Genomic DNA, 14143 nt, shown 5'->3' with positions numbered 1-14143 from the left:
ATGTCTTTGCTGTCACGTTTGATCAATTTAATGTGTCCTTGCTGAAAATAATAAATAAAACCCCAAACTAAACGGTACTACACTAAACAAGAACAATACTGTATTTGGTCGTACTATATTGTTTTAGCTAAAGTGCACTTATAAACAACATTACAAACAATAAAACTCCAAATGTGAGTCTGTAACTACACATCGTCACTGAGGTTTAGTGAATCAAGGATCACTCTGTGTCATTAGGCCAATTCAAACCCAACTAAAACTAACCGTGAGGCTGATTCTTGAGTCTTTTATAGAGAACCAGTTCCTTTTAATCATTTGTTTGCAAACCAGAGAATGTTTGAATCATAGTTTTGAATAAGAACTGGATCTTGACTCTCAATCCTAAATAGTGAGATACAGTAGAACTGAAACACCCTTCTCTCTCCGTCTTTGTCTTTTAATGAAGTGGCAAGCGATTTCCCTCACCGTCATAGAGAAGGTCCAGATAGCGGCGGCCATCTTGGGTTCCCTCTTCCTCATCGCCAGCATCTCGTGGCTCGTGTGGTCGTCTCTCAGCCCCTCGGCCAAATGGCAACGGCAAGACCTGCTCTTTCAGATCTGTTACGGGATGTACGGCTTCATGGACGTCATCTGCATCGGTACGTGCGGTTCTGCTTGGGGTCAGAGGTCAAGTTAGGGTTTAAATGAAGGATAAACAATATAATATAGTCAGTCATAATGAGTCGTTTATGCAGTTTAGTTCAGCTCTTTTTTTCACTGGGGAAGTTTCACTGCTTTCTGAAAGTTCTAGTTTTCTTAGTACAATAAATATATTTATAAGAAAAGATGAAGGAGAATTTTACTACAAACTCTTTAAAAGAAATCCACAGACAGTATGTGTGTTTTCAAAGCAGAAAAACCTTGATATACTGGGTCTGTAAAGAACCCATACCTCATTTAATCTTCTTCTGTGACTCACAATGCACCCGTGACCATGAATCTAATGCAGCGGGATTAAAATCTAAAGGAAAAAAAAGCACATGTAGCAACTTTTAAATATTATATCATGCATTAATACAGTATGTAATATTAACTGCTCCATTTTAATGATTGAGTCTCAGTCCCGGTGAGTGCAGCGAATTCACATTCACACAGATTTTATAGAATATTAAATACATACGGTCACATATGAGCATAAACAGAAAGAGAGGTAAAAAAGCAAAAGAAATCAGCTGATGAATGATTCAGTTAGTTAGTTTTTGTGCAAACGGCATATAAAACATGCGGCAGCAGGAGAGATTGTTTCTGTCCTATTCGTCCTCAGTCATAAGAGCCGAATACAGGATTTAAGGCAAAAGTTCACTTAACAATACTAATGTAATCATCATTAACTCAAACTCATATTGTTATTCAAGTGTTTTTAAATACATGTGTATATTTTTCTCACTCAATTTACCACTGAACTGCCTATAACTTTGCGCATATTCGACCATTCAAGTGCAATAAGACGTGAAAGAGAACCGAATTCCCAAGTTTTTTTCACTGGTTATTGTGTTTAATAACACTTTTTAACATCGAGCGCGTCCAAAATTCGCGTTCGCCTTCTAAGAGAAGCTTTCTGTGCGCACACTTTCCTTTTTCCTTGTCAGGATAGGATATATTCCACTAATAACTCTTTTTAACATCAAGCGCATCCCGCTTATATTCTCATTCATGCATTTCATCACTCTGAAGTGTCAATAGTGCTATATATTTACATACAGCGCTATAGCAAAATCTCTAACGATAGACATTTTATACTATGGTAATGATATCGTCATACCGCTATGCCCAAGCTCATTTTTAGATTGTGCTAGTTAATGCATTAACTAATGTTACCAAATGAGACCTTATTGTAAAGTGTTATCATTAGCCTCATAGCATAATTGCCTAAGTCCTTTTTTTATTTTATATTACTTAGGCAATTATGCTATGAGGCTAACGTTATCTCAGTGATGTGACCCTTTAGGGCCCAATCTTGCACCCGGTGCAATGCAGCGCCAGGCGCGACGCAAGTGTTTTTTGCTAGTTTCAGCCCGACGCAATTATCATTTTCACGTCCTGCGCCACGTTGTTTAAATAGCAAATGCATTTGCACCCATTTGTGCGCCTATGGGCTGCTGGTCTGAAAATGAGGTGTGTTCAGGCGTATTGTTGGCGCATTGCTATTTTGAGGCAAATGAAATAGACTGCGCTCTTTAAATAACAAAAAAATATTGCGCCATTGACTTAAGTCCAGGTTTCAGTTGGTCAATGGCGCAATATTTTTTTGTTATTTAAAGAGCGCGTTAGTAATGTGCGCCTATAGGCGGGTCCACAACATGTGTACACTTTGTCCCGTAGATGTTCTGCTCGCGCTTTAACCAAGCGTATGAGCAGATCTGTTTCCTTGCTAGAGAAGCGTTCAGTTTTTCCGCTTGCAAATTCCGCCATGTAAATAGCGAATCCGCCATGGCGGAAATGGGAGAATAAAGGGAATGGGAGATAAGACTCTGATTGGTTAATTGCACGTTATGCCCAAAATACACCCATTACTCATTAAGAGAATAGGGACAACCCTTTTAGACCATGCGGCGATAATTTTTCCTGTCGTTAAACTAGCAAAAGTGGATTCGCGCAAGTGCACTTGCGCCGTGCGCTTTAGACCATGTGCTTAGATCGTTAAAATAGGGCGCCTAAACTTTGTTGTTCTGTCATGAATCACGAAAAACATTGCTGAAACATAACCCGAATCAATCTCTCCACAGCTCTAATCGTCCACGAGGGCCGGTCCGTCTTCCGCATATTCCATCGCTGGCAGGCCGTCAATCAGCAGTGGAAAGTTTTAAATTACGACAAAAAGAGAGACAGCGAGGAGGTGAAGAAGAGCGAGGAACTGAAGCGTTCGCTGCTCCACCAGAGGGAGCCGGTGAGAGTGGACGTCTCTCCGTCACCGTCTTCACTCATGGCTTCTGCTGGGACGCCAGCGCTCGACGTGACCGACGTGGCCGACGGCACCACACAGGACCCCACAGGCACCAACGGCCCGGCTTTGCCTGAACAACACTGTCCGTATAACCTTCGCTATTTATTGAGCCATCTTCGGCCACACGAGCCCCGGAGCTCGCCGAGTCCCGTCGGCACGAACACCACCAAACCTAGAGAAGTGGTGATGAGAGTCACCACCGTCTGAGGAGGCCTTACGACGGGACGCCTCAAACGCCTTTCAGCACAGACACACGATGAGCACAGCGTTGAAACTGTTGGATTGGATTATAAATAACTTTAATAGATGCTAATCATGAACAATATGGGGTTTTTAATTGCATATGCTGAGATTTCAAAAGCTGAATTTAAAGCGACAGTTCACCCAAAAATGGACATTCTGTCATTCTTTACTCACCCTCTTGACGCTCCCAAGACGTGTTCATATAGTTTTCAGTCATGTGACTGGCATGGAGATGCCCGTAGAACTTCCATCTGTTTCAATCCACAACTATTTAGACCTCGAAATGAAGAAAAAGGAAAAAATATGTGAACAAAATGCAAGTTTTGGGCACTTGTGATCATCCTACTGCAGTATTTCAAAGCTTAACATGAAAACACTTGAAGTGCCTTAATGTACTAAAACACTGATATTAAAAGATCACATTGAGTTTACACCTTACTGATGATGCATACTAGATACAGGTAGAGCAGACGAGTCCAGAATATGAATGCAATGTGCTAATTGGTGAAGCGTTTTCTTCATAATGGTTTTCTACGGAAAAACAAATAACTAGAAACTGTGTTGAGTTTATATTCTGGGTTCATCTGCTTGCCTGTACGTAGTATGCATCATTAATAAGCGGCATATTGATTTGATCTTTAAATCTCACTGTCTTACTATATTAGTACTAAGTACAAACCTGGCAAACATGGAATAAAAAAGGAGAATTGATGAAGAATCTTCATGCATAAAACAATTAATTGTTCGACAGTAGAAATAACAAAATATGGGTTCAGAACCTGTGTTATTGAAGTATTATTAATATACTACTATAGTTTTTATGTTATTTAATCTAATTTATTTATAAGGATAGTTTTTTATCAATTTAAATAATTTTGTTGGTTTTCTCATTTTCATTCTCATGTCTGTTTAGTTTTATTCATTTTATTTCAGTACTACTTCAGTTATTTTAGTACTTTAAATGAAATTTAGAAATGTTGCCTGTATTTTATTACAGTTAATGTTTATTTTATTTCAAGTAATGAAAATGTTTTTTGTTTTTTTTGTCATTGATAATAACCCTGTTTGAGGGTGAGTAAACAATAAGAGCATTTTTGTTTTGGGGTAGATTATTCCTTTATATTTAGATCATATTTATTTATAAAAAAAAGAAGAAAAAAAAAGGTCACTATTCATTGAAAAAGTTGATGGTAGTTTTGGGAGATTAAAAAGTCGGCACACCACGACTCCAAAAATGTGAAAAATGTAATGATAGACTCGCTTCGAGCACGTAGGCTCTTCGTCAGACAATTAAAAGTTAAAGCGAATGTAACAGGGATGAGAGTAAAGATGGAAAGCTCCTAAATCTTAGTTCCATATAAATTCACGGATAATTTGTTGTTTTGTCATTAGTGAAAATCAATACTGACCTTGTATTTGAAAAAGGATCCTCATTATGAGAAGCAACACTAAAATTCAGAATCAGTTCATTTGCATTCGGAGATCGACTATTTTTGACTGTCGAAACACCGGCGGACACAGTTACAGTGAGTTGATCAAAATCTTTCTTTTTAGTAAACTCTGTGTACACAAACAATGTTCTCAGTGCTGGAGTTCATGTGTAGAGCCCCTGGTGATACTTCCAGCACAGTTTCATGTTGTGTCGAGCCTTCTTAGTGTTTTAAAAATAGCGATTTTTGATGCGATCATAGAAGTGCCCCATTCACTCCCATTCACAAGGCAATTTGACCGAAAACGAAAATACGGTCAAACTTAAAAGTGGCGTTTCCATTCTAATTATGCTTTTACACGAAAGTTCGTCTCGGCTGGATTGACAAAAAGATTGCATTTTGGCGAGAGTTACGCTTTAAACACACCATGCCTTTATACTCACAGGTGACCCCCCCCCACACACACACACAAAAAAAAATGTATACCAATTATCACCCAAGAGAACAAAGAAAGGCAAAGGAAAAATACAAAGATAATGCATACTAAATGTGAAAGTCAAATTAAACATACAAAATTAATATCAATTCAAATAGTGATACCTGCATAAACCAACAACAAAATCAAGAGCAAATCTTAAAGAAACGGACGAATATCAAATTCTCATCGTGAATTAACGTGTTGTTGGTTTATGCAGGTATCACTATTTGAATTGATATTAATTTTGTATGTTTAATTTGACTTTCACATTTAGTATGCATTATCTTTGTATTTTTCCTTTGCCTTTCTTTGTTCTCTTGGAAGATAATTGGTATCTTGTTCTGGATGGGGGTCACCTGTGACTATAAAGGCGTGGTGCGTTTAACTTTTAATTGTCTGACGAAGAGTCTACGTGCTCGAAGCGTTCCCACCTGTGTGTGTGTCTAAACAATCACATTTTTCACATTTATGGAGTCGTGGTGCGCCGACTTTCCCCCCTTTTTTTATCAATTTCCTTGTCGATCACCCAATTTGAGCAACATTTTGCTTTGCTGTAGATGTGCGTGCTTTGGATCTGAGTTTTGGGAGATTATAAATATGTTTACAGTAACGTTATCGGTGCCGCCACAGAGACGTTAAACGGAGCGCGTGGATCCGCCCATGACCCTTTCACTGTCCATAGATAATGAGTGACAGCTGTCAATCATCACTGTGACAGATGCCACTCAGGACTGCAGCTCAATCTGTTGAAAAGCACAAGCCGTCTTTCTCAAACTCTCTTGCTTTTTCTCTGTTCTTCTCATGCTTGCTGGTAATGCATGTTTTCATGTTCTCACAACCTTTGTGAGGATATCGATCATCTCAAATCATAGAACAGGGACGTCCATGTGAACATTTCTCCCTTGAGCACTCAAAAGTCAACATGAAATCAAAATGAACACATATCTCTTATTAAGTCTTAGGTGTTATTGTGCACAATTCATCAGTGCACCTTATTCTGAAGAAAACTAATGTTTGTCTTCTTAATCTTTAATCAAAATGTAATGACTTGCTCTGCCTCTGAAATAACTTTCCTTCACAATCTTTACAATCCAATCAATTCCCGATGGATAAAATCAAGTTCTGCTCTATTTATTTTAACATTTGGTTTCAATGAAAGTACATCTCATAATGGAAGTAAAATACGTTGCAAACAGTGTTTCACGTTGACTTTAACACCAGGAGAATTGTCCCTTCAATTACTGTAAGCAAATTACAAATACAATTATATTTACCATCTGTTTATCCCACAGACAAACAGTGAAGGCCAGACATTTTGGGTTTGATTATTAAAGGACTAGTTCACTCATAATTTGTCATCATTTACAGTATTCACCCTGTTAAGCAGAATATTGAAGCTGATTTTTCAGGTTCATACAAATAAGTCGAGTAAATGATGACAAAATTGTTGTTTTTGGATGAATTACGCCCTGTTGACGCAGTTTACTTATTTTGCCATTATATATTTCTATCAAATATTATCAACTTCAACATGGTGTGCTGAGATCCATATTTTTGTCATGTTGCCATTTCATATCTAATGAAATAAAACTACTGTATAAACGAACATCAGCATGAAACGACTGAAATATTACTCATCTTTGGAATCAGACGTGTCTGAAGTCTCATATGATGGAGGACAGAGGCAGGTTTGACCCATCTCAGCACCTGTAGGGCGTCAGGTAACCCTGAACGCTGAATAATTCAGCTGATGAAGAGCTGCTATCAACAAGAAGACGGTCTTAAAATAACAGTCGGCCTGCAGGAAGATCCCAGAGTCCATCGTGAACACGTCCGCTCCACTACTCCTGAATTCAGCACCTTTAAAAATAAAGGAAGACATGGGCTTATATACAGAGAGCATGAAAGTTTAAACCCCGTCATATCAAAACTGTAGTTTGACACCGAAATCCTTTTAGCAGAGAAACTCTGTTTTTCTCTCTCGGAAAAGTGGAGCAAAGATGTTGAGGACTCGTCCTGAAATATTCGACCAATCAAATGCTGTGTAGAATGAGATTGTCCCTCCCCCTGATATCATCTGCATAACAAGTAGCACATTATAGTTGTGTCCCAAATAACACACTAAATACGTATACTATGCACTATGTACTCATCCGTGTAGTGTGTGAATTTTATACGGTTATTTTGCCGTTCAACGTCAGAGTCAATTAAGTGCATAATTCGGGTATTTAACCCCTTAACTGTCACCTACTTCAATATATTACAATTAAATCCTAACCTAATCATGACAAACTATATATCGTTGGAAATGTCTAAGGCTCCTAAATAGATATTTTAGCACTGTTTTTTTTTGTTAGAAATTATGTAGGAACAGAAATAGATGAATTTATGACAAGAGTGCACCTCAAAAAATCTACAGTTTTGACCTTTGTCACAAAAAGTCGACGCACACACTTGTAATAATTGAAACGTTGGTTTTCATGCTAAAAGTTCAAAACATAACATATAATCTAGTATTTGTCAATAAAAAATTATAAAATAATATTATCCTCTAAAAATTATAATATATATATTATCTTCTAAAATATATTATCTTTTTTATCACTTTTTTTTATTACATTACATATTTTAGTAGTTATCATAAATTAGGTATCATTTGAAAGCTTACGATCTCAGAATTCATCCTGTGAAAACCGTTTTGAAATTGGACGTTGCGTTACCATAGAAACAGTACTCTAAATTATTTGATCAGGCTCCTCCCCTTTTGGGCATCATTATGTTTCATAATTTATGATCAAAATCTTTTCTAATCTTGACAAAACACATATTGTCAGAAAGATCTGAGTCTCAAGGTTCCATATTTTGTGACAGAAGTGTTATTTGGACAGAAATTTATTAATTTGTTACGGCAGAATGCATACAATTAAATTCAATGGAATTCAATGTCACCCGGTGGCTATTTCTGGTATTACGCCTAAACAAAATCTTTTGCCAACAACAGTTTTGTGATATCAACTTCAAATTTAGAACACAACTTCGTTAGATATATGGCTTTGATTTTATAGTAATTTTATAGTAAAAATATTTTAAATATTAAATAAATTATATTTGATTTAATGTAAATTTAAATCTCACATTCTACAAAACGCCATAGAATAGTGCATACTTGCAAGAACGCCAATTGGGACGCGCCTCATGATTCATGAACATGAATTTCAATTTTTCTAAATACAAAAATCAAAGAAATCCATATTAAGCTCTATATACTGATGTGGTCATATTGCATCATATATTTTTCCTTGAAACTTGAGTTCCTCAAGGTTACACAGAGTTCAACTGCAAGATAATCTCTAAATGTAAAAGGTGAGTTTGGGTTTAAATTGCATCAATTCTCAACAAGACTCAAAGCTGGTCTGGGTCTTCTGGCTAAAACATCAGGTATCAATAAAAGAAGAAGTTTTGAAAGAAATTTGATATAATATATTTATTTTAAAACTGAATAACAGAGCGTAACCGTGACGACAGGCTCGTTCGGCGTCTTTCTCCCCATTCATTTTCTCCAGGGATATTAGTAATCGTGATTAATCGCATCTAACATTGCATAACACAGGTGAAACTCGAAAAATTTGAATATCGTGTAAAAGTTAATTTATTTCAGTAATTCAACTTAAAAGGTGAAATGAATATATTATATAGACTCATTACATGCAAAGTGAGATATTTCAAGCCTTTATTTGTCATAATTTTGATGATTATGGCATCTTACAGCTTATGAACATTTTCAAAATTTCTGAGATTTTGAATTTGGTGTTTTCAAAGCTGAGAGCCATAATCATCACAATTATAACAAATAAAGGCTTGAAATGTCTCACTTTGCATGTAATGAGTCTATATAATATATTAGTTTCACCTTTTAAGTTGAATTACCGAAATAAATGAACTTTTGCACAATATTCAAATTTTTCGAGTTTCACCTGTATATGTGTGTATGTATATTATTATATTTATATAGGTATATTATATATACATGTCTGCATACACACACACACACATGGTCAAAAGTTTGGTAACATTACTATTTTTTATTTTTCTGAAAGAAGTCTCTTCTGCTCATCAAGCCTGCATTTATTTGATCAAAAATACAGTAAAAACATGAAATATTGTGAAATATTATTAGAATTAAAAATAACTGTTTTCTATGTAAATATACGGTAAAGTGTAATTTATTCCTGTGTTCAAAGCTGAATTTTCAGCATCATTACTCCAGTCTTCAGTGTCACATGATCCTTCAGAAATCATTCTAATATGATGATTTATTATTATCAGTGTTGGAAACAGTTGTGCTGCTTAATATTTAATAATATTTCATATGTAATTATTCTCCCTATATATATATATATATGCCTACAATTTGCTAATATATACAATTTTTTTCCATTCGCAATGCTTCATGGGAGTGCACCTGGCTAAAGCATCAACTCTGATTGGTCACTCTCAGCTGAGGATTATGGGAAGTGTCTTTTGGATCTACAGAAGCATATATCATCACTGAAGAAACTCATGTTACATCTGTCTTGAAAGCTTTGTAAATTATTGCTAAAATTCAATGTCTCTTTGGAAAACAATGAATGGGATTGTACCTCCGGAACAGAAGAGGAGAGTTGTGCTCTGCTGACACACGGATCTGAAACACACTGTGATCAGAAAAGCATGAAATTCATTCCTCTCGTCTGCCTGTTTCCTTTTATCTTCCCTCTCGCTACTGGAGGTGGAAAGGGAAAAAGGGCTGGTTGGATTGCTTCCCGGCTCCTGTTTGAAGTCTGAAATGACAGTCATTATGGGTTGCTGCAGTTTTTCATTCTGGAAACATCAAAATGGTGCGTCAGAAATGAGTGCGGCCCCCTGCCACGGTTTTAATCGAACGCTCTGAGCTCTGACACTCACACACAGAAACTATTACAGTCAGATACAGTACGTGACTACAATTCACACACACACACGTCTGAAAACATGAGAGATGTAGATCCTGAGGGAAAGACGTTGAGCTCGTCGCAAATGTTCTCTGGGATACTCGAATCTGTCAAATATTTGTATATAATGACAGACTGATTTCATTTCTTCTCACAAAATTATCTGCACTCAAATGTCATTAGTGGCATAATGTACAGTTACAGTTGGTCATTATTCAAAAGCAAACGAGGTATAAATATTTTGCATTCAAGGACCAAAATTAACTTAAAAAATTTAAATAGATTTACTTCCACTCTGAATATTTAAAATGCAAAAATGTTAAAATATTATATACAAAATATATAGTAAACTTTTTGACCAAAAAAATAAGCATAATGACAATATATTTAAATGCTTTTTACTGAAAAAATAAAATAAAATAATTAAGAAACCAAAATTATATATATATGCAAAGTAAATAAAAAATATTTGGTTACACTGTATTTTAAGGTGTCATTGTTACAGTGTAATTATATATTTAAATACTGAGTAATATTAATTAACTACATGTACTTACTATAGGGTTAGGGTAGGATTAGGATTTGGTTTTTACATGTAATTATGCATAATTTACTGTTATTACTATGATAAGTACATGTAACACATGTAACAAGGACACCGTAAAATAAAGTGTTATATTAAAAAATATGTTATATTATAATTTATTATAATTATAAATATTTTTAACAGTGTAATAACTTAAATATTCAGTAAATATTAAACTCTCGCTATATTATTTTATAATTCTTTTATCACATTCAAATTTGATTGTATATAAAATAATATAAAATGGATAGTTCAGACTGTATTCTGATGGACGAGCCGCGTCTTGATCAGCTGTTAACACACAGATAATAACATATCTGCGTCCGCCTAAATTAAATGAACTGTTACTTTATTCTGATTAATATCAATAAGATATATGTATGTGCTTCACTATTCTTTGCTGAAAACATACTTTACCCGTGATACAAACAGACTCAGATGCCTTATTGCTTTAAGCTTTCAAAAAGAAAGTTTCCATGTTTTATATCTAATTAGTTTTTTATTTCGTTTTGAGCATTATGGCCCACATAAGCGATGCCGAGAGTTCAAGAGTACCTGGATGATCTGGTTTGATTAGATGTGGTCCTCGTTTTGTGAGCCGCTGGTGTACGTTCTGCTCCAGATCTCTACCGAACTGATCCATCAAAGAAAGAGGGAAAGAAATGGGAATGAACATGATACAGACAGACATGATACAGGAAGATATGATATACAGTTCTCATGAACACACCTGTGGATGCTGTCATAAACATCCTTAAAGTGCTGGTATAATGCCCTTTTCACAAGATGTAAAATAAGTCTCTGATGTCCCCAGAGTGTGTGTGTGGAGTTTTAGCTCAAAATACCCCACAGATATTTTTATATAGCATGTTAAAATTGTCACTTTTTGAGGGTGAGCAAAAACGCACTGTTTTGTGTCTGTTCCTTTAAATGCAAATGAGCTGCTGCTCCCGGCACAGGGGGCGGAGCTACAACAGCTTGTGTCCTTTTACCTCACAGAGACATGCACTGAAAATCTCAAAAACTTTTAGCCTTTTATGTTCAAACTGGAGTCAGACAATGATGGAGAGACTCGAGAAGAAGTGACAACATGTAGAAGCAACAGGACATTTCTGAATGGTTAGTTGATGCATTTATGTAGCTTATGTGTAGTTATCTTCTAGTCATTGATTAGCATATTCTGTCTTGATAATCTATAAATCGTGTTCAGGGGGCGGGGTTATGTAAATTCTAGGGTTGGTGATGTCACTAATGTGGTGTAGTCTCTACCAGTCGTTTGTTGCAGTCCTTAAAAAGTGATTTCTTTAAAAGCAAATATCTCCCTTTGCTTTGAACTTTGAGCGTTGTAACTTTGCAGATGTTGTTTATGCTCAAACAGCAACATTACACACTAACTAAAGTTAGAAAAGTCAAATCATAATCAACCACCCCTTTAAAGTGTGACTTTTTACTTCCCGTTTCCCATGCGAGCGAATAAAATCAGTGCATTACGCTGAGATCAGAGCAAAGCATGTTAAACAAGCTGACCTTTTGTCCAACAACACTTTTACCTCTCAGTCAATTACGGTGACTGCAGAATCCTTTTAAAAAATGAACAGAAATGACTCAATTAAAGCAATTACTGTAAATAATGACCGAATGCATGCGAGATGGGTGCATGAAATTATTCATTTTAATCTATGGAGCAGCATCTTCTTATTAACCTGTGAAAACATGCGTCAAGAAGAAATGCAGGTCACTTTTCACCCCGAATTCAACAGAAATTTACATTTACATTTATGCATTTGGCAGACGCTTTTATCCAAAGCGACTTGCATTGCATTTCAAGGTACACATTCACATTCTTATCAGCTCTAAGAAAGAAACTACAGTAGAAGTTATATTATTTAACTTACAGAAAATGTATGTTTTTAGGACAATTGCAGTCTTGACAATGAAGCTCAATACCCTTAACATAATACACAACTATCTCATTGTCATTACTGTAATGCAAAATAGCAAAATAGCTTTCGTTCCTTTATTGAAAGTGTCTGCAAACAAAAGTGTCTGAATCAACATTTTTCTAAATGTCATAATCATTTGTTAACAAACAAGTATTCATTACTTCAATGAGCTCATTGTTTCTGCCTTTAATTATTACATTGTTTAAATTAATACATTTTTAGCTAACTGTGATTTTTGTATATGTACATTTCTGAAATACATAACTTAGACAGTTTCCTCAGATAACAGATCACTTTAGATTGTAATGTGGACTTTGAAATGATGTGTATTGTGAAAAGCGCTATACAAATAAATGTGAATTGAATTGAATTAGGGTTGCAAAGGGGCGGAAAATTTTCTGTAAATTTCCGGAAAGTTTCCAGTAAATTTCCATGGGAAGTTAAGCTGGGGAATTTTGGAAATATTCATTACCACGGCAACCGCTTGCGCGTCCACTCTGAAAGTAACTGTACACATAAGAGACGGATAGATACATTATTTAAGGTTATTTCTATTCGTTAGAATATTGATATATGAACTTGTTGTCAAGTAAGCCACGTTGCGAGCATGTGCATCTCTCTAAACTTTCAGTGTGCTGCCCTGCTCTAGTTGACTTCTGCACCTTCCCCCCCGAAAATATCACGTTAATTTTGAAAACGTAATAATTTTTGCGGATCCTCTTGGTCTTTCTTCATGTTTCTTTGACAAATATCAGTGTCTCAGTCTCACGCACGCTGCACGTGAGTTAACCACGCCTACTTATTTACATGTCGAGGTATACACGTAATAAAAAAATCTGTTACGGTTGACATTTTCTTCCATGGTAACGATATATACCGTCATACCGCCCAGCCCTACTTATGTGGTAAATAAAGTTATGCTAGCTTATTTAGCATCTAACTTTTCAGCTTGCTATCTACTAGATGAATACATTTGTATGTGATATTTGCAATTTAAACATTTAATAAATATATTTCCCCATAATATCATCAAAACTTACTTCACTTTGTTTAGTCCACAGGCTCAAATGTGTGCCTTCAATAGTCTTGTGCTTTGGGCTTCTGTACATGTGATGGAGGCATGCACAGTGCCAGTAGGGGGTGTGGTCTCAATAGCCATGCAGTAAGCAGTGTGCTATGTGCATGTGATTGAGGAATGGCATGGATATTCAAGTGTATTTGAATGGCATCTGTTTGTTTTAGTCAAGATTATGCTAAAATATACTTTCCTCAACTGTATTTAAGTTCCCTATGAAGAGCCAACCCTCAACTTTGAAAATTCCCAGTTTATTCCCATAAATTCCTGTTAATTCCCTTAAATTCCCATTAATTCCCATGGAAATTTTCCATCTTTGAAAATTCCCAGAATTTTGCAACCCTAAATTGAATACATAAATGTAATTAACCGATGAGAATCACTATTGGGAATTATGGAAATTACTCTGGACAAGAAAGGAAAAAATGTTTTTTT

The 14143-nt window shown here is 35.7% G+C and overlaps 2 protein-coding genes across 2 annotated transcripts in view; one reads left to right on the top strand and one right to left on the bottom strand.

Moving 5' to 3' along the window:
* Positions 1–3402, top strand: part of marchf4b (membrane associated ring-CH-type finger 4b) — a 36376-nt gene extending 32974 nt beyond the window's left edge. Inside the window, exons 3-4 of the mRNA XM_084420446.1 lie at positions 446–638; positions 2766–3402. Of these exons, the coding sequence (XP_084276572.1) occupies positions 446–638; positions 2766–3190 (618 nt within the window). The 3' untranslated portion in view covers positions 3191–3402. The remainder of the gene's footprint in view (positions 1–445; positions 639–2765) is intronic.
* Positions 3403–5190: 1788 nt separating this feature from the next.
* On the bottom strand, positions 5191–13222 carry LOC311297784 (uncharacterized protein). The gene is made up of 3 exons (XM_084420219.1): positions 11246–13222; positions 9775–9954; positions 5191–6994 (listed from the first exon to the last, which is right to left on the bottom strand). Exons 1-3 carry the CDS (start codon positions 11379–11381, stop codon positions 6852–6854), a joined length of 459 nt encoding a protein of 152 aa, XP_084276345.1. The 5' UTR covers positions 11382–13222; the 3' UTR covers positions 5191–6851.
* Positions 13223–14143: the final 921 nt, after the last annotated feature.

The sequence above is a fragment of the Rutilus rutilus genome (genome assembly GCF_951802725.1).
Source record: "Rutilus rutilus genome assembly, chromosome: 10".
NCBI lineage: Eukaryota > Metazoa > Chordata > Actinopteri > Cypriniformes > Leuciscidae > Rutilus > Rutilus rutilus.
This window is presented reverse-complemented; position numbering and strand designations above follow the sequence as displayed.